This window comes from Fistularia commersonii, chromosome 9 (genome assembly GCF_037954325.1).
Source record: "Fistularia commersonii isolate RoL2024-O1a breed Wild chromosome 9, RoL_Fcom_v1.0, whole genome shotgun sequence".
Taxonomy (NCBI): Eukaryota; Metazoa; Chordata; class Actinopteri; order Syngnathiformes; family Fistulariidae; genus Fistularia; species Fistularia commersonii.
In genome coordinates, this window is record NC_141292.1 from 6055423 (window position 1) to 6076168 (window position 20746).

The following is a 20746-nucleotide window of genomic DNA, read 5'->3' on the forward strand; positions in this document are numbered from 1 at the left end:
TCTCATACTGTAGAGGTTATGATATAAAACGTTTTTCCCCTCCAAATAAAACCTTTAATAGCGGAAAATAAACTTTGCCATGAACCCCCATTCAGAATCATAATTGTACAATGCAAGCAAAAAACGCACAAAAAAAGTACAACCTCTGACTTTTAAGCCCATTTAGTTGACAAATACAGCCAGAGTTAGAAAACTACTGCAAGTTTAAGGAGAAAAAAAAAAACCTTATTGTCGTTAAAGATCTTTAAGCTTTGCTTAAATGGAGCCAAGGCTGTTTGGGTGGTCCTTGTTGGACCATGAAGATTAATTCTATTCTGTTCTGAAGTATGAGGTGGAGAAATGGATGACAGAGAGCCGGGAAGTCTTGTCTTTAGAAATGATCCATGAATAATGAATAGGAAAGGAACGGTGGCGCAGTGGTCAGCGCTCCTCCTTCACACCAAGAAGGTCCCAGGTTCAATTCCGACAGGGAAGCCTTTCTGTGTGACGTCTCCATACAGAAACCGAATATATGGAGCCTTTCTGTGTGACGTCTCCTCACAGAAAGGCTCCATATATTCGGTTTCAAAAACACGCAGGAGGTTTATTGGAGTCTCTAAAGTGACCAGATGTGGGATGAGAAAGTGAATGGTTGTATGTTTCTAAATGACATGTGAATGAGAGCATGCACGATTGTATGTCAAAAATGACATGTGAATGGTCGTATGTCTCCGTATGAGAGGGTAAATTGTTGTATGTGTTTGTATGATGAGTGAATGATTGGTTTAAGTTGATGCTTGTTTTCTGGGTGATTTAGGGGTTTCTGGGAATTTTGTGGTTGTGCTTTGGGGTGCAAGGGATTCTGTTTTTTTTTTTTTACCTGGAATTGAGCGGGAACAGTTAGTTGTATTGCTAACTGTAATGCTAACACAAAACAGCTATTGCATATTTAACGGATGTTTTACCGTCAACCAGGTGTTTTCACTGACTAAAACGCTACAGTACACCTATATGACGTGTGAATAAGCAGGTATGTTTCTCTATATGTCACTTTCACCCTGCAGGATAAGCAGCAAGTATTTGTAACGCAAAAAAATAAATAATCATCAGTGCCGTATAATTCCTCAGTTTTACGGTAAAGTTGACTTTCTGACTTTTGGGAGCGTCCTCCGTTTTAACTTTGGCAAAGTACCGTGTAGGATGAAGGTAACTACACCTTCAAAGTCATGTTTCCCATTAGCGTCTTTTTTTTGAAATGAAGCAAGCAGTAGATCACAGAGGTAATGGGAGAGCAATGACAAAGTCATAGCAGATTTGTCCATTTTTTTCACGCAGCTTAATTTGATGGATTATATGTCAGAATCGCAAAATGGACTTCTCTATTCGAGTGCGGCCGGGGACGGGCTCGTCGGCGTTCGCGCAATGTTGCATTTGCAAAGGCATATTTGAGGTACGCCCATGTTGCGGGTTGACTCGCACCTCCCGATGTTGACTGACATGTCAACATAGATTAATGCAGATTTAAAAAAAAAACCCGCCGCGGATGGGAGCGCGGAGGGGGGGTGACTTTGAGTCCCGGCTCGTTAGTGGAATTAAACAATCCTTTTGTTCGATATTTCTTTCTCCGACGGCGTGAGCGGCAACTTCACCCTGAATGGCTTCCCATAGTGGCAGTCATCTGGAATGTGAGTGTCCCCTGCAGTTGTTTGTTGGGACATTGTGTTTGGCCGGCCAAATACACCGCTGACCATAAACGCAAGATGAAACAAACATTCAATATTTGCTCCCTTCTTCATATGGCATCGCGAGTTTGGGCCGCATATTTCCTTTTGTGTCCTGAACATGGCTTGAGAGTCTCCGGAGGGAGTCGGGAGGTGAGCAGGGCGAGGGGCGGTTGGCAAGGAAAACAGATTTCAACTTAAAACCAGCGCATATCAGGATTTAAGATATTTAGTGATTTTATCATTTTGTTTTAACGGATCAGGACTGCTTTCTCCGATGTCTCCCCGTATGGGCGCGAAATATTAAAAAACCAAAGTACCTCAACTGAGTCACAGATCGGAGCGCCGTCAAACGTCACCGTGGTCTTGCGCGTTAGAGCCAATGACGTGGACTTCGTATCGGGAGTTAACGTCGAAGGGAAATGAGGCTACTGAGGCGCCAGAGTATCATGACAGAAGATAAAAGACTTCTCCGGTCCCGTAATTACATTCTTCATTTTTTTTCACCCAAGACTGTCACTCTCTCCGTCTCTCTCCTTTAAGGAACAGGCGTGCTGAAGGGAGAATGACCTAATGTCTTATAGTCAGCATCCTCTGGGGTTAGTACATTATGTACAAAGTGGAGAGAGGAAAAAAGAAAAACCTCTGAAGCATGCCTACATAAAGGTTATTCGCCATCCTTCTGTTACGCAAGCAGATTGAGTTGAATTGTTTGAGCGTTGTCTCGCACCCACCGTCCAACCCCGCCAGGGACGGACCAATCAATGTGCTCAAAATCCAAATTCTGCATCCTCCTCGCCCTACCATTCGCCAGGACCGGACTGTCACAATATCTCCCCTCATCAAAACAAGCTGATTCCCAGTTGTTCCTGGATTTGATGGTCCAGGAAGACAACATCCCGTCTTAACCCAATGACCTGTGATGGTTCATGTCATAGAGCCTCTGTGCAATTTTGCAAATCTGAGTAGGTTCATACAACGGGAGCCCCCGCATCGCTTTCAGAACGGAGGTAGTTTTAGATCCCGCTGGAAAAAATAGAGACTTTTACCATGTCAAATTGGGATATAACAAGCTGGGATTTGTCGACGTACCGGCGGGACCGGTCTATTCACAAAGACACAAACTTAACGTCGCGCCATAATGAATGGATATATGTAAAGCAACCAGAACACATAATGTTGTTCATTAGTATTCTGACACTATCTCCAGTCCCATCATGCTCCTGGGGCGATGCGGCCATCGCGATGGCACTATCACTTCTGTTTAGAGAAAAGTGGTTGCAGCATTGTACAATAATCCCACTACGTCACCGAGTCGCTGTGGAGCAGTGCGAGATAAATAGGGAAAAAAAAACATTGTCCTATAATCCATTAATGCACCAAGCTTAATCTGTTACTGTGGCTGTTCTAAAGTGCAAACCTAAATGCTCTTGCCTCATATTTTGTAGATGATCTAGAGAGCAAAATGATATATCCTTCACAAACAGTGTTATCAGATTAACATGTTAAAATAAAGGTAAGTGTAAGCAGGTCCTAAATGATACATAAAAAGAAATAAAAAAAAAAAAATGCAAAGCTGCAGTGACAATAGGATTCTACGATTGGAGTCAGAAGATTGTAAGGGTGGCTTTTTCTAAATATAATACCGTTAGAGAATACCCATTAAACCCCTTAAGAGTATAATCCTACCTACCAAACTCATACCAGATTGAACTTTCAATGATTCCATGAAAAGTGTCACGCAGGCCGTTTTACTTTGAACGGTACGGGCTACCGGTTAGTGCTGTGCTAAACTGTGACGGACGTTTTGTTAATTTTATTATCATTAATATTGTCATTGTAACCTTTAAACAAATTGCAAAGATTACAAAAAAATATATACGTTTGCACAAATCTGGTTTAATCTTTTCTAATACTTTTGACAGCTGTCATTTATATGCGCTTAGCATGTAAGGGCACCCGGTTCAACTGGACAGTAGCGTATGATACAGGAGAATTGGGCACGGGGTGGTGTTTTATGATACTTGATAATAATAATAATAGTTATTATTATTATTATTATTATTATTATTATTATTATCATCATCATCATTCAATATTATTTATATTATTATTTTTGTTATCGTTATTATTATGATTATTGATAATACTACTAATAATAGTTATTATTATTATTATCATTAGTAGTAGTATTTACAACGCTTTCAATATATAGAAGTCAAATGTTTAGTAATATATAGCATCTGATCTTGCAATGGTAAAATAGATGTGTTTTGACTGATATCTACGTTTGGGCATTACATTAATCTAAATGATTTTCATTCTGGTTTCAAATATATGAATTATCAATTGTCAGTGTGTTGTTAAAATTGTGATAATAAGTCATCCAGAAATGACATAAAAAGGGAAAGGAAATTAAGAAAAAGACCCCCAACATTTAAATGCACATTCAAATGAAATAAAATCAACACTGATGATCCTTTCTTTAAAAAAAAATATAAAAATCCAGATAACAGAAGTTCATACATCCACATGTAATTGGATCATTAAATAAATGAAAAATTGAATCAAAATTTCAATATTCTCCTTAATGAGAAATTGACAGTATACACTCACACACACACACACACACACACACACATATATATATATATATATATATATATATATATTTTTTTTTTTTTTTTTTTTTTTTAATTTTTTCCTTAATATATGTCATCCCTATCATTTGCGAACTCTCCCGCCTGCCACCAATCCTCCTTTCTCCATGTGCTATATCATTTATTAGTCATAGCTTCCTGCTGTGGAGTAACAGAAAGTAAGTGGCGGCAGGATATGACTCTGTTTTACTTGCGCTTGTAGCTTTCAGCCTCTGTGCACAAAGACGCATTAAACACGTCTTCCGATTTGCACCTTCCTAGGCAGACTTTTTTTTTGCCCTCAAATTAAAAGTAGGGCTGAAAATCAGTAGGCAAAATGACATTTTTTCACCATATAACCCCGGATATCATCAACATCTGTAGTTTTAAGTCATTGCGCAGCAACCCAAGACTCAGATTTGCTTTCTGGCAATACACTCGATCACACAATGCCTGGCTCAGTTACGCAAGAGCCCATGAAAGTTAACCAGTGTAACATATAGGAGGAAATTACCTGCAAGTTTCCAGTTGGAAATGAAGAGCTGCGCCCACATAATGTTTCGATCACCCGTGCAGACAGAGGAGCGTGGATTTGGACACACTGGAGGAGTTCCTGTGAAGGTTTGGACATTAGAATTACTATTTCGACCCCTACATTGATAGGGATGCTTTGCCCCTGAGCTCACTGGAAGGGTCTGAGGAAGGAGAAGGTACGTGGTATTTAAAAAATAAAATGATTGCATTAAAACGTAAATATTTATACGCTGACTGCGTATAATACCGACGAAACAAAGTTCTCGGACCGATTCCTTTTCACTCTTCCCTTCTTTACAAGATGCGCACGGAAAGCGTTCCTTCCGTCCAACGAGATGAACCGCTTCACGATTTTGGACGGCGTAAATAAAATTTGACTTGATTTGATCGAACGCCAAAAAGTCATAAAGCAACTCTTTATTACGATTTATTATTATTACCGCTCTTAAGGCAACAGATTTACATCAGCCCCGTTTATCATTCAGTTTCTCGTCCAATTTATTTGTATATTCAGCTGCACATCTTCTTAGGGTAACGCAACGCACATCTCAACAGAAAAGCTGAGTTTCCGATGCTGTCATTTTCACATCCTGGATGGAGGCCGCCGCGAGCTGTGAGGTAAATAATAATAATCCATTATGGGCTCTAAACCACAACCAAGACCCTGCCCGTGGTTTAATTTCGCTGCTCGTAGGGAAGAATTATATGAGGAGGGGTGCAAAGTACGGCACAGTCAGCACACCGCTGCCTGCGACCACTACTGCCCCTCCGTCTAGACGTTCGGGCACGTCCATATGGAGATGTTTAAAAAGCTCATTAGCCGCCCTACTTGAAATACAGTTGCAGTGACGCTTGTCCATAAAAACACAAAGTCGAGTGGTTTTCTGCAGCGGCATTAACCAGGTTGAGACATCGAGCCCCCAGGACTCTCGACCATTTGGCACAGGCTCTCAATTTACAGAGGATGCCTTGAAACGACGCGCTTTCCAAGAAAGAGAGAGAGAAAATGTACTTGGAAAGTCTCTTGAACTTTTAAGCGGCGGGGTCTCCTGACCTTTCCGCATGAGGAAGAGTGGAAAAATGTCTGGTAAGGTGAATGGGATATGGCCCATTGGAAGAAAATGGTTTAGTCTTGTTACGAAGGGAAAAAAAAAAAAAAGGGGGATTGAGGTGGCCAAAGGCTTCGGGGCAGGGAAACCCGTCCCCAGTGTGTTACAACTTAATTTCAAGTGGCTGAACTCACTGAACTAAAAGTTAAAGCTGCCTTTGCTGACTTGCAAGATGCTGCATATTGTTGTTTGTTTTAGTATGGGGGGAAAAAAAAAAAAAAAAAGAAAACGAAAAGGAAAACCAATCTAACCTTGGTATTTGGAGTGCGGTAGAACGGATCAGGTATGAATATTCCTCAACGGGATCCAAACAGCTTTACAACCTTGTGCTCTGCACAAAGGGTAACAACAATATAAATATGGGTGTTTTCACCTGAACTATTTTTATCTTTTTTTTTATTTTTATATAAAAATCATAAAAGTGGACCACCTGAAAAAGGGTCTGTTTGTGTTTAACCTTCTGTCTGACTGGACATGATAACAACATGACTTTCCCCACTGGGGGACTAACAGAGGACTATCTTATCATTCATTCGTTCATCCACTCATTCATTATCTATCCTGCTTATCCTGCACTCAGGGTCGTGTGGGGGCTGGAGCTTCTCCAAGCTGTCATTGGGCGAGAGGTGGGGCTCACCCTGGATCGATCACGGGGCCACTTAAAGAGATGTACAACCACCCGACTCGCCCTCTCATTCACATGTCACAAAGACGTTCGACCCCTTTCATTCACGAATCGTATAGAAACATACAGCCGCTCACCCTCTCATTCACAAGTCATATAGAAACACAAGGCAGCGCCACTTCCTGATTTTATCTGATCTTATCCTATCTTATCATGGACACGTTAACCCGACGGAAGCCGGTTTCAGATCATTCGATTGTAACATTATGATATGCTAAGAAAAATATCCCACCGGGCCGACTGAGCCTTTGGGAATTTGGGGCTATCGTGTTTGTTTTTACTCAGTTTCTTCCTCACGCGATGCTAAGTACACGATCACCCACGTTTGCCACGTCACAGGTCCAGCTGGCCGGGCTGGGAATGGCTCGCGTTCTAAAAATGTCTTACATGGTCGCGTTTCGTTGCGTCATCTCCTTTCTAAATCTAATCCACTGTAATTACGTGTTTGTTTCCTGTTTCGCTTATCTTAACACATCCTTTGGTTGCACTGACAAATCCAGAAATTCCAAGTGGCTTGATTTTTATTCACTGTGAGATTATAAAAGTGCTATGATTAATACTCTTACATCAACAATAGATTCAATAAGCCAGTGTGTTAAGCTTGACTGCCATGTTTCCTTCTGCAATTGCCCACAGTTCCATATCGCTTTAGCATCTCTCCAGTAATTTCTTTGATTTTTACAACCATCTCACTGCGTTGGCATATTTCACCTGCTAAACCTCGGTTCCAGATGTAGCGGACGGCTGTTTTTCAGCAAATTCACTCCCGAAACCATTTGTAGACCATCCAAAAAAAAAAAAAAAAAAAAAAAAACTTGGCTGGAAGTTATGAGGAGTCGAAGATTCGGTATAATTTATTGAAAATTTATCGAGACCTGAAGTGTTTCAATAAAATGCAATGGATTTTGAAATATCTACAATCGAGACCAGATCCAAAAACCGAAAAACAAAAACAGTTCGTGACCTGGATGGCTGAAATTCTCCAGGCTAATGGTTCGCTATCTGCCAGGAGTAAAAATAGAAAAAAAAAAAAAAAAAACTCCAGGATAGTTTATAACTAACTATAATGATCCGCGGGTCCAGACAAAATTTAAATTTAATTCAGGTTTTGACAAACTTCGTACTTCGTGTGTGTCTAACCAATACAAGCAACATCATGCAGGTCTATGTAATGTAATAACAGAAGTGAAACTAAAAAATGATCAGTATAATTTGGATGGTACAGACGAAGGGAGAGACTCTCCGGCTGGATTTCAAGGTTATTTTTAGCTTCATCACCGCTATCAGTTTAACAAAGGCAGAACATTTTTAAACGAAAACTTGCAAAGAATGTGTGCGTGAAGGGATAGTGCTTTCTCCAGCAACTGTATATATGCACCATATAGGGAGTATATTTGTATATTCTACCTCCCAATCCTGATACCACCTTTGTCTCTATCTCTATTCAAGAGTCGAGGCAGAGGCTGCTCACGTTGAGCTCGGATCCTTGGAAGATTTCTGCACCAGTAAAAATTATTTTTTTTCTTTGGACGCTGCCGCTAAGTGATAGCGCATGAGCGAATCTTGGGTTTCTGTATTTCATAGAGTCTAATCCAGACCTGCTCCTTATGGAAAGTGTCATGAAACAACTGCGATGTGATTTGGCGCTTTAAATAAATGGAATGAATATATTTAACTAAATAAATCGGGCTAAATCTCACTGTATCTCAGTTCAAAACACATGCGGTATTTCGGATGGTCACTCATTGTGCACCGCAGCCATTTTTAAAATACAACATACAGTTGCGTACAACCTCTTGACATCCCTTCAATCTTTTTTTTTTTTGGAAGTTTCTTTGGTTTTTAATGCAAAAACAAAAGCGGGATATCTCTACATGACTCCAGTTGTCAACTCTCAAATGTTCGACCAACCCAACTTTAGAAACTGTCAACGATCAAGTTTCAACAGTTTCTCAAGTTTTGCTTGGTGAGTGTGTCCCAAAGCACTGCAAGTATTCAAGCATCTCATATTATAAATGCTTTTATTACTCAACACCTTTGATGTGACGCAAGAAAAGCATATTTACCCTCTATCTCAGGAATAAAAGGCAAAATATGCACCGGACATTAACAAAGCGCAGATCAGGTACTGAGCGACACAAGTGCTTTCCATGTTTATCTGTGTGACTTGAATTTAAGCAAATAGTAAACATTTGATTTGGGTGTGTTTTACTTGTGAGTTAACAGCAAATGACAGCCGGCGTTTGGCTCTGTACAGAGATGGCGATTGTGTTTCTCAAAAAAATGTAATTCTGTGTTGTTTTTTTTCCTGTCTGAAAATGCGTAGCCTTTGCTCTGGAAATAAGTGCGACATCTCACGGCAGGGATGTTGTCCCAGTCAACAACGACCGAGACGAAAACGTGGGGGTTGGCGGAGAGGAATGCCCAGAATGTGGTCGGTAAACAACATTAACAAAACGCAGCCGACTTTGTATAGAACTTGTTCAACTTATGCCGTCTGGGCGTGTCGTAAATAATCAGCGCGCTTTGTGGGGATATGTAAACGCCATTGTGTTCATGTTTTTTTTTGTTTCTTAAGATGTAATGTATATTTCACGCCGCCGGCGGGGAGGGGGGGTCCATAATGTGTTTAGTTCAATGGTAAAAGTCAGTAAGCAGAAAAACACATGCTGCAGCATAAGTAAACAATGCATAATGCTACATGGAGATGAGCAAACAATAGACGCATGCTGATTCGCAGTCAACAATGCAATACCGCACCTTAATGTGTCTGGGCCAAACAATGCAAAAGCCGATTATGCAAATTGGGGTTATCGAGGCCACTGCAATGTAACAATGGCACCAAGTTTGTTGAGCTGGGCTTTGTGCGCGTGTATGTGCTTGTGTATGTGCGCGTGTGTATGTGTGTGTGGTTGTGTCTGTAAGCTACCCATCCCCTTGGGTTTCTTTTTCCCCGCAGATGCCCTTCCCAAACCCCCCCTCCTGCCCCGACAATATCTGCACTGAGGCCTCATTAAAGGGCCTGCTGTCAATCAGAAGGTCAAGGGTCAAGGCAGAGGATCAGCGTGATCAATACAACTCAGCCTGATCAATCAACTTGCATTTCCATTTCCTCCAATGGGGAGCAGTGAGAGGAAAAATAATGCCAGAAATAATTAGGAGGGTGGGGAGGTGGGAGGGGCGGGAAAAAAGGGAGGACATTGCAGCAGGAGAATCTTGGTTTTCTTGTTTTCCTATGAAATCGTCAAGGACTCGGACGTCGCCGGGTGCAACGCGTCGCCGCGATGCACCTGTAATGACCTCGGGTCCCGTCGTGGTTACTCCGCATCTCGGACTCCTTGCGAGAGATTTAGATATCCGGCTGCGGTTCCCGCTGATAGTATGACACACGAATGCACACGTGGCAGTTTTTTTTTTTTTTTCTTTTTTTTTCTTCTTCAGTGGCAGCATCCGTTTAAGACACAATGATAAAAAAGGAAATAATGCTTTCAAAAAACCGTCTTCACAATGAGAGAAGAATGCTTAAATGTAATTACTACTCCCCTCATTCCATACATCCAAATTAAAAGATGAAAACCATATTCCTCATTCCTTTTAGCCACAGCAGAATTAAGAAAATTCAAATTATCCATTAGCTTTTATTATCAGACTTAATAAATGGGTCATTTTTCAGTATCCTCTCAAATTAAAATTGCCCAGTGTGTATTTTCAATTGAGCGTTGGCTCCCGTGCCAAGGAATTATTCCCCCCAAGGAATAATTCAAGCCACAAAGTAGTTACAAATCATGGAAATGAGATGATGGAATATAGAATTGAGCAGCACTCAATGCTAAATCATTAAAAATGTACTTTCTTTACCTCGGCTCCGGAGGGACCCCTCACATGGCATTGGCTGGACCGTTTCCAATGGTAGAGACGCGGCCAGGTCGGTTCTGTGGTATAAGAACATTCTTCTAAAACTAAGGGCAATATCCTAACAATACAGTCATGACGCACAGCAATAAAACAGATTTAAGAGGTTTGTTACACTATTTGAGTACTCTAAAATCAGGCGGAGCAATATACTTAAGTGATGACACTTGGACTGCCAGAGGAATACGTCTGCGAAACTGCTGCAACGTCATGTTTCTGTTGTCCAGAAAATACAAATGCCTCAATTGCAATAACCGGAAACAGCCTTTTAGACGATTCGGTAAACAAAATGCTTCATCTTCGGGTTCGACGAGCCCGACGTCGGACGATGGGGAAGTGGGGGTGGGGGGGGGGAGGCGGAGCGGCGCTTTGGTTTGAGGATCTTGAAGCCCCTGCAGAAGAGACGGAACATCATCAGGTCACGAACCGGGTTGCATGTTTTGCTATGATTTGTTTTTCGTGCCGCAAACGCGCCTGTCAGAGAAGAAAAATCAGCAATATGAGGATTGTAAAGTGAGCCTGGAGACTTTAATCGCCGTTTCCCTGCAAATTTGCCTGTCGGACAAACGGTTCAGGGGATTTATATCAATGAAACCGCCGAGCCCTGGAAGAAACACGGCCAATGATATAGTTGTAAAGGCCTCCCTCGGAGGTTTATATGGCGAGTTTAATAAAAGGCCAATGATGTCTTTACTCTGCGGATGCCTAAATCTCGGAATATATGGGCGCCATTGTAAGGGTCTATAATTCAGGTTAAATATGCGCTCCCCTCTTATCATTGTCTCGAACTGACTGAAATTGCACGGAAAAAGCTGGACGTGCGCCCGGATCATGACAGCATTTAATAAATAATAACGGTGAGATCAGGGGGACATCAAAGATGGGCTATTTATAGCCACAGAACAAATTTAACCTTGACCTCCTTTTTTCACAGTGACCATATTTGCCCTCCCGCATCTAAGAGTCGCACATCATTTTTTTTTTTTTTTTCGCGCTCCACCGTCATCTCAGAATTCGGACTCGGATATGAAATATTAAAAACGCCGCTCCGCCTCAGAAATTCCTCATCACGGGCTTCACAGAATGTGCGCACTTTGATTCGGGGAGGATCCGGACAGCACCTGTGTGCTAGTACATAAGGGGGAGTGCAAAAACACCTGTGCGCTCTCACTTCATGCCAGCGGAGGCGTCAGTGTGCAAATCATAATTCATCTCATGTGGCTTTGGGCCTAGCGCAGCATAAAACTTGTTTGCTTCTCCAGAGAAGGGGACTTTAATCCGAGTCCATGTATGATGTGCGTGCATGTTTAGATAGATGGATACTGTAGATAGATAGATATGCTTGCTTGCCTGCACAGATGTGCAGAGGGAGCGGGGCAGGCAGGCAAAACAAGACAGATGCACTGGGTGCCTGTGAGGTCAGGGGCTGGGTGGAGTGTTAGCGGGAACGACACCTGACAGCGACTGGGTGGATGCACCCTGGCAGTTCTGTACATTCATGTCAGTCTTGATAAAAGTCAGCACCTGCTGAGCGGGAGAAAGTACAGTCCCGGTGCCACCGGGTCCCCCATACAGGACAGGGAGAGGATCGGAACACTTCCTTCCTTCCGCCTGTCCTTCCTCGTCCCTCCATCGCTCAGTGAGCAGACGAGCAGGGACAGCGGTGATGCCCGTCGGTTGAGCGGGGGTGAAGGTGCCAACCTTGTCAAAACCAAAAGGTGGGAGCAAAAAAGGCATAAGGCTACCTGATTTGGGCTCCGAAAACCAAATCCGGATGTTTTAGTTGTGTTGCAGCCAAAGGGCAAAGGGAAGTCTTCGGGACTTTATGTGTAGCTGCGAATCGAGCCGGATAGCGGAGCGTGTTTCGCCGAAACGGACGCTTTTAGGTGTGTTTATTGTCCGAATGGACAGGTGAGACAAAAATGAAATCTGTAGGCAGCAGCAAAGACGGGCTTAAGAACAGCCAGCTAGATGGCAGCTCCTAAATTTAACGATACGAACCATTTTTATCCCAAAAGTGTCTTTTTTCTCTCTCTCTCTCTCTCTCTCTCATCGAGCAGGCAGGGTTAATCCAGTTCCTAAAACACATAAAAAAGAAAAGTTACAATAAATATGTGTTCCCGATTGCCCAAAACTATTTGTACCTTTTACATAATAAATTGACATTTTCAGGTCCGTCTCAGTAGAAGAGTTACAGATCGAGTTGAATAAAAGCAACTGACAGTGATAAAATATAAGAATCCCAAATATATTTATCTCCGGGTCCCACTTTGTGTGGTTGCCATACCGTGGGTTTCTGCATGATACTGCACAGCTGACACTTTTATTGTGATGTACATTGTGCGGTTCATAAAGAGTCAGATACCCCCACCTAGTGTTGCTGTAACAGTATAAAGACAAGAGTCCACTCATATCTGACTTCACAAAGGGATGATTTCAAGACATGAGACAATGGCTTTTGGTATAAAAGCTGATTTTCCTCTGCTTATCACGGTGGATGCACGTCGATCCCCACCAGTCCCGATTTAAAAAAAAAAAAAAAAAAAATATGCAAAAAATAAAAGTTGATTTTCAAAAGCGTCTGCCAGAAGGCCGGGGCCAGATTTTGCTTAAAAAAAAAAAAAAAAAAAGCCTGCGACCAGGGGCCGGCTCACAAAGCCTTGGTGCTATAAGCAAAAACAAACTTCGCATCTCACTGTTGTAATGGCTTGTGGAAAAACGTCACCTTCAACAGCAGGGTGTGGTGGAGGGAAAGCGCTTGCTGTGTGTGTTGGTTGTGGGGGGTTGGCGGGGCGCTGGAGGAAGAGCAGGGGGAAGCAAACTTTGATGCATGTGCTGCAAATTAGGCTTCGCTACGTGGCTTTTGTGCAGGAATCGGCGAAGGAGGCGGCGGTGCAGGCGTTTCTGCATGGCTGCAGATACTTGCACCTTGGGGGCTGATTGACCCGGGTGCGAGGGGAGGCGAGGAGCCGGCTGTGACAAACACTTGCTTACTTTTTCCTTCTCTGTCTTTTTCTTTTTGCCCTATCCGTGGCCCCTGGGGAACCCTTGCACGCACCTCTAGGCAGCCTCAGTATATTCACTCCCCATGTGTGGGTCCTCAATCGCTCTGCCCTTATATAAGGCCTCTTTCCTCCCTACATGTGTTGGAGGCCCCGCGTCTCACCCTCTCAGCCACTGTGGAAAGCTCTGCTTCATTTCGATCTGGGTGGGAGTCCTCATTCAATTTCAAATAAGCAAGCGGTCTCGTTCCCACCAACAAAGAGGGGGTCAAACGTTCTCTCGCGTTCTCCAGAAATAAATACAGAAGCGGCTTTTCTAGATGGCGCATTTTACTCCGGGCCCGACTTGAAAAGAAAGTCGTCCCGGAGAGGGTAAAAATGAAACGTGGGGCATTCTTGAGTTTGTTTTCGCCCGCTACCTTTAAGGCATCAGTGCAATTTCCAGCGCTCTCCCGTAAGCCCATCTGCAACCCATTCCTCAAAGATGGGACAGACACAGCGGTTTGACACAGATTTGGATTTTATTCACACGTCACATACTACAGTGGGTAATGTATTCAAGAAACACTGAACAGCGCTGCCATAGATGACACAGGAAAACAAATGACGAGGAAAAAAAAAAAAAGAAAAGAAAAGAAAAAAAGACAATGAACCCTTTCTTTGCCATTATATAAAAATAGTGTTGCTACAAAAGTATAAATTAGGCTTACTAATAAAACAACTCAGATCTGAATCTACACAGGAATCTGCTGCCAAAGTGCCATAAAAAAGACAAATGAAGAGAATCAAACACCGTTTCTTTTTTGCATTAACAGAGTAGAAAAAGGAAGAAATGCCTGTAAAATAGGATGAAAGCAACACATCGTCTAACCTGAATCGATAATGCAGACTATAATAGTTAAAACAGAACAGATCTCCATGTTAGCATCCTTATACCGTATTTTACAATTGAGCTTTTATTTTAATATCTGAATAAGTTAAAATCCTGAAACAAAATAAAACTTACAGCTGATTCAGTTTTTCTAATAACAGTATCTAAGTTGAGTTTTCTATTATATCAAAAACCTTTGAAATGCTACTGTAGAAAAAAGAGGTATAATGTTATTGGTGCTCCCTACTGTATCTCTGAAATGAAGGCGCCCCCTTGTGGCATACAAACAGCAGTTCTCTTGTATTTACATAATACATCCTCTGAAAACGGATGATGTCGCCAACCCATAAATACCAACACATGATCAGCATCACTACATCCCCGACCCAAAGGTTAAAATTCAGTCCAGGTTTGCTTGTTGGACTATTGAGTTTCTCTTAAGGTAATGTCAACTGTGAGTCACTTTCTGCGAGCGAAGCCCACGTCATGAAAAACACTGGCTTATAACTTTATATATCAGTACTCTTATTAAAAAGCATGCATATCTTAGATATAATTCTCAGTTAATCAAACAAAAAGAAATGCAATTTTCTAATTAAAATCAAGTTGACGTTAGTACGCCAACGTCGGCATTTTGTCCCAGAGCGTCTTATTTAAAATACTTATTTAAAAACTTTGAATAAAAATCCCTTCATCTGTTCCGTTAAGTGGATTGGAATTAAAACCAGGCTCGAACCGCAGCATTTTTTGTCTCTGTTTCCGACCAAACCCGAATTTAGCATCAGTCTCTGATTTTTCCAATCTTGATATGACCTTATTACCCATCGCGTACTGAGGTAAAAGACTGGACTGGTAAAACATTAAAATTTCAAATCTAATTTACAGCTATTTTGTTTGTTTTTTTTTCTACCAAAATATAAATGTTTGAAATCACTCCGTTTCAAAATAGCAGTATATATATATTGATTCCTGGAACGCAAGTTATCACAATAAATGTATGTCTTATGTCAAGTCACTCCCCCAACACCTTACAGAGGTAAAACAGATACGCTTTGTTAAAATATTGAATGTTCAAATCAACTTAACATAATCAAAACATATTTCATTTCAGTATCCTACAAGTAAAAAAGACATTTAAAAGAGAAATATTTAAAGAGAGAAAGGCATTTAGGAAAAAAATAATAGAAAAAAAGCTGGATGGAAGATGCATTACAAGTTATCTTTTAGAAAAACATCTTATGCGGATGTGAAAATGCGAAAAGTTACACATGTAAAAATTGACATTTCAAACATTCTATGCAGCTCCAATGATTTCATTGGATAAATGAGAACTGTGAAAAACTGCATTTGCCCCGTGAGTCTCAACCGCTACCCGCCATTTGCTTTTCACGAGATCGTTCGCTCAGATGCCCTTTAATGTCCAGTGTGTGTTGTGCTGACTTCCCGCGCACATCTTAAAAACAAACAAAAAAAAAAAATTCAGTCCGACAAGCCCTCTGTGAAAGAAAACCGCACCTGCACTCAGCTCCGTATTGGGGTGATAAACATTGACCAGTGATCAATGGAAAGGGGGCGATGCTGCAGTTACATCCCCACTTTCAAGTACAGTGCATCAGTGTTTTTTTTTTGTTTTGTTTTTTTTAAATAGCTGACTGTGCACGGCAGCAAAGTAAGAGCTGAATAAAGGAGAAATGTGGCCCGTGAAGAGGCAAAAAAAAAAAAAAAAAAAAAAAAAAACCAAACAGTCCATGTTGCAAGCTTTGACAGAAAGGAAGTAGCTGTGCTTCCTTAAAAGCTGGGAGCTGATTCGAATACTGGGTGGGTGCGAAAAATGCCCGTCGCGGAATGTGGAAACCGAAATGTGTCTCATCCGGTGCTACCAGTCTCAAACTGGTATCCCGGCGCCTGCAGATGTGACGTGCACTGGTTTTCACTGAGTAACTGTGGTACAAGCTTTATACAGTGGAATATGGTGATCGATCCCGACGGTTAAAGAAACCACAAGCTCAATTAGTTCCTCTTTAAGCTGTAACATCTCGGAGGGTACGAGCACTTGTCAAATAGCACAGTCGTTCATGTTTTAAAAAGATCCACAGTTGGCCACTAGAGGGCCCTGTGTCCAATGGTCAGTCCTATGTCCCATAGAATATACCAGAAAAACAAAACAAAAAACTACAAGCTTCATAGAAGATGGTAAAAAGAAGGCCATCCATAAGCAAAAATAAAGGCATGATGTCGGCTCTGGCTGTAGGGTTTAATGTGATTACATGAAAAGTGATTTAAGGCCCAAACACACAGGAGGAAAAGAAAAACTAGTACTTGAGTAATTAGTACCAGAGGCAACAAATTATTATTATTATACAGTATAACTTCCATTCATCAAAGTCATTTTAGGAGGTATTAGCTCACAGAAATGTATAATAGAATCCATAAAAAAATAAATAAGTTGACTTCATTAGTGTTGACTTTAGTGAATGTACTGGCAAATCTTTTTCTTCCTAAAAAAAAAAAAAAAAAAGTTCAGTGATGATTTTTTTTTCCTCTTATTTGTTGCAAATGGCACTAAATGTAGTTGGGGTGGAACGTTTCACAAAAGTCACGGTTCAGTACATGCCTCGGCGTTGAGGTCACAGTTTGGTGTGTGTGTGTGTGTGTCTGTGTGTTTCGGTACAGTGAGGAAAAAGTGGCGGAGTGTGCTTGGGTGCACTGGTTCCTGAGAAAATCCCATTTATTTCACAAAGAGAAAAAAAATGACCTGTTCAAAATTAACCGGAGGAGCATCTTGGAAACAGTCCTTTTTTTTTTTTTTAATCAGGTGGGAGACTATGCCCTAGGATAAAGCTTATTGCCTCAAAACGGAAAAAGAAAAAAAAAAAAATTAGCGTAAGGAAGACTATGCCGGAGTGAAAACTGAGTAATGAATAATAAAAATAATTATTTCTGATGAATAATCCTTCTCCCTTTGTTCAAAAGAAAATGGCCGACACACTAGGATTTAAACAGCCGCGCCTAATGCCTGATATCACCTGTAGTTTACCGAACTGATGGTATATAGAATCACTGCTGTTCGTCTGTAACTAATGCACAGGCAAAAACATCTTCAGTGTAAATATCTGGAAAAAACAAACACAAAATAAAAACATACAAACCTGAATAAGAAGCGGAGGAACAATAATCAACCGGCTAACAATTGCCTCAAGATGTTATTGTTGTATATCTAATACTCACTCTAAAAGTACCATAAGTAGAAAACATTTAAGATTTGTGTAAGATTTATGGATCGATATTTTCCATTGTGTTGGTGTGACCCAGATACTGTACAGTCAAGGGTGACCACGAATGTACTATGATGCAATGCTTTTCTCCTCATTTACGTCACAAATAATTGCTTCGAAAACCCAATTTGGTCTTTTTTCAAATTTATTTTGAGTCGAAGTCTTAACGATTTGACTTGTATATCTAGCAGCACTAAGTTGTTACGTCAGCTTAAAAAAGAAAATGCTGTAACGCCTTTTTCTTGACTGTTTTTATTTGATAAACAAGGAGGAAGGCATCACGTTTAATGTGTAATAAGCCGCTTCTTTACCCTTTCAATTAAAAAATGCATGCAGGGCAGTGCATGCAAACGACCTGCAGCTGGATTTGAGGAAAAACTGATGAGATCCTTAAATTAGGGTGCTATAATTTACATCTCTGATGGCGGGCCATACACCATGGCTTTGGAATTGTGAACTGGTATTTGAACGTGAACCTAGCGGAGTTAGGTAAGAGTTGCATTGGCAGTGAAAACTCACCACTGTATTTCTTTTTGTCAGACAAAATGAACATTTTACAACGTGCCCTACGAGATACGGCGTGGACCGCCTTGCGGCCTTTTTGGAGCCCCTCGGCATTATTTTCCGGAACGGTTGATTTCAAGCAGTGAAAGCTGACTTTACCTGACAATGTTGCCATCCACTAATAGTAACAGCATGTAGCCTTTTGTAGTTTAGTCAACAGGCCGGAGCTCTGGCTGTACTGAGACGAACCCCCTTCAAGCTTACGTGTGCGTCCCAAACCGAGGGTGGTGTACCAAACAGGACGATGCTCGACAGATGGCGTTCCACCCCCGAAATTTGTTTCCAGAGGACTCAGCAGCTGCTCTGTTCCCGTATAAAATATGTGATTAGTCTTTTTTTTTTGTTTGTTTTGTTATGTTTTGAAATGGGTGTTTGCAGCCTATATAAGACAACTTTTTTTTTTTTTTTTTTAATGTAAATAACTGTCTCAGGAAGTTTATACTGTCCATACACGTTAAAGTTTACAGTTGGTCTAAACCTATATAAATAATAGCCTTGAGTCACTGGTGGGAGGTGAAGGTTTGGTTGGTCAGGGTCGCCCCTCTAGCCCATGTTGGAGCGGAGGAAAATCAGTTTGTTCATCTCTTCGGCAGTCACTTGCTGCCTCCTCTTCATAGCCAGACTCTGCTCACACACAGTTACGCATTCACTGCGTATGCCCACGGCTGGCACGGCGAGGAGCCACAGCGCCAGGCGAGCGAGCCTGGGGAATTTCTCACCCACCGTGGAGCTCCAGAACTGGAAGAGATCAGTTGTGCCTTGGAGGAGCGGCTCAGCCAGGTACTGGAAAATCTCGTGTCTCACCCCGCCCTGACCCTCGTCATTGCCAGACACGGTGCACGACGATAAAACCCTCGACACGCCGCCGTTATTCCCGGCCCCCTCTACGCGGGTTATTTTAGGAGTCGGCGGGCCGTCGGCGTCTCGCTCGTCGGTCGCCGACGCACCGCCGCCGGTCATACCTCCCTCTCTGGTCTCAGCGGCCATTTCGCAAGCGCGTGTGATTATGTCCTCGTGTTGGTAAGCCGGCACCGAACGCAGTTTGAGCTGCGGATCCAAAACCATGGCTACCTGGTGAGCTCGTTCAACCTGGGGAGGGAGACATCGATTATTAATCCATCACACAGGCGAAGGACGATAATCGACGGTGGAAATCTCTGATCACCTTGAAGTTTTCCTTGAGTGCTTCTAAGAAGTAGTGGCAGAGTTTGCTCGCCATGCCCGTACCGGCCTCCCCGGCTTTGGATGTAAAAAACTTCTCCAGGCGCAGATAGACAGGCAGCACTTGTTGCAATGTCGGTCTCCTTTGGCTGCTAAGTTCCAGAGCTGCCAGGCGGAGAGGCGCCAGAAGACAGGCCAGTGTGCCCAACAAATGTTTGTTCAGACCTTGGAGGAGCGGTGCCGTGGACTTGCTGCGACCGTAAGCCTCGCATATTTGCTCGAAGTGGGCGTGGACCTGGAGAAGAGCCTCTGCCATGCGATCCCAGCACGGTGGGGTCGGGCACTGTGCGGGGCTGCCCTGCGCTCCCTCCTCGGTTGTGCTTGTAGACGTGTTGGTGAACTGCTCTTCGCGCAGCGCCAGCGTGGTGGAGGAAGCGATGTCCCGGCACGACGAGAGGAGCTCGGCCAGCTCGTGGAGCCCTCGAGCCTGGAGGCTGCGCTTCCCGAGGACGGCCTGGACCACGGCGCCGAGCGAACACCCCGCGCATCGCAGGCATATCCTGCCCCGGCCACCGCCGCCGATCGGCGATCCGCCGATTCCCGCCGCCCACACCCGGGGCTCCGACACGTACACCGTGCGGATGTCCGACATGACGAACTCGGACAGCACGTTCTGCACCCAGTGGTGAACCTGCTCGGGCCCTTCCCTCAGCTCGGCCTCCCTCACGCCGAGCACGTAACGCTTCAGTCTCGAGCCCTCCACCTGATAGGCAGTGAGAATGTAGCAGGCGTCCGGGCCCGAGGTCTGCGAGTGGCAGGTGACGGCGATGCCAAGCGAGGCGTTGGAGCCCAGGGCACACGTGACCTTCACTTTGACTTGGTTGTACATACGGGGCAGCTGTCGAAGTGCCAAGGCACTCATGTTGCCAAGTGCATCGCGGGTGGAGTAGGCACCGTGACGAGCCCCCGTATCCACCAGAGTTTGTGCCAACTTCAGGAAGTCCTTGCTGTTGAGCACGTTGAGCATGCTCAGATCTGAACACATCACCCGTAAGAGCCGCTCGGCAACCTGCTGTCGCTCCTTCTCCGGTAGTCCGTTATTCTCTGTCGGCACGAGGGCGAAATAAAACCAAACAAAAAAAAAAAAAAAAAAAGATGTTTTACATTTGGCAGAAACCCGATTTATAATTAAAACGGCAGATAGAGCAGAGAAGATGCGAACACAGATTTAACCGTGAAGACCATTATATTCCTTAACTGAGGGAAAAGGGATAACTGTAAGAAATTCACATAT

The 20746-nt window shown here is 42.9% G+C and overlaps 1 protein-coding gene across 4 annotated transcripts in view; it reads right to left on the minus strand.

Moving 5' to 3' along the window:
* Positions 1-16721: 16721 nt before the first annotated feature.
* The window catches only part of znf618 (zinc finger protein 618), a 35594-nt gene continuing 31569 nt past the window's right edge, over positions 16722-20746 (minus strand). For all 4 annotated transcript variants that reach the window (XM_086152130.1, XM_086152131.1, XM_086152129.1 and 1 more), the window contains 2 exons: positions 19457-20556; positions 16722-19380 (listed from right to left, as the gene is read on the minus strand). In XM_086152130.1, the coding sequence (XP_086008256.1) occupies positions 18835-19380; positions 19457-20556 (1646 nt within the window). In that variant the 3' untranslated portion in view covers positions 16722-18834. The remainder of the gene's footprint in view (positions 19381-19456; positions 20557-20746) is intronic.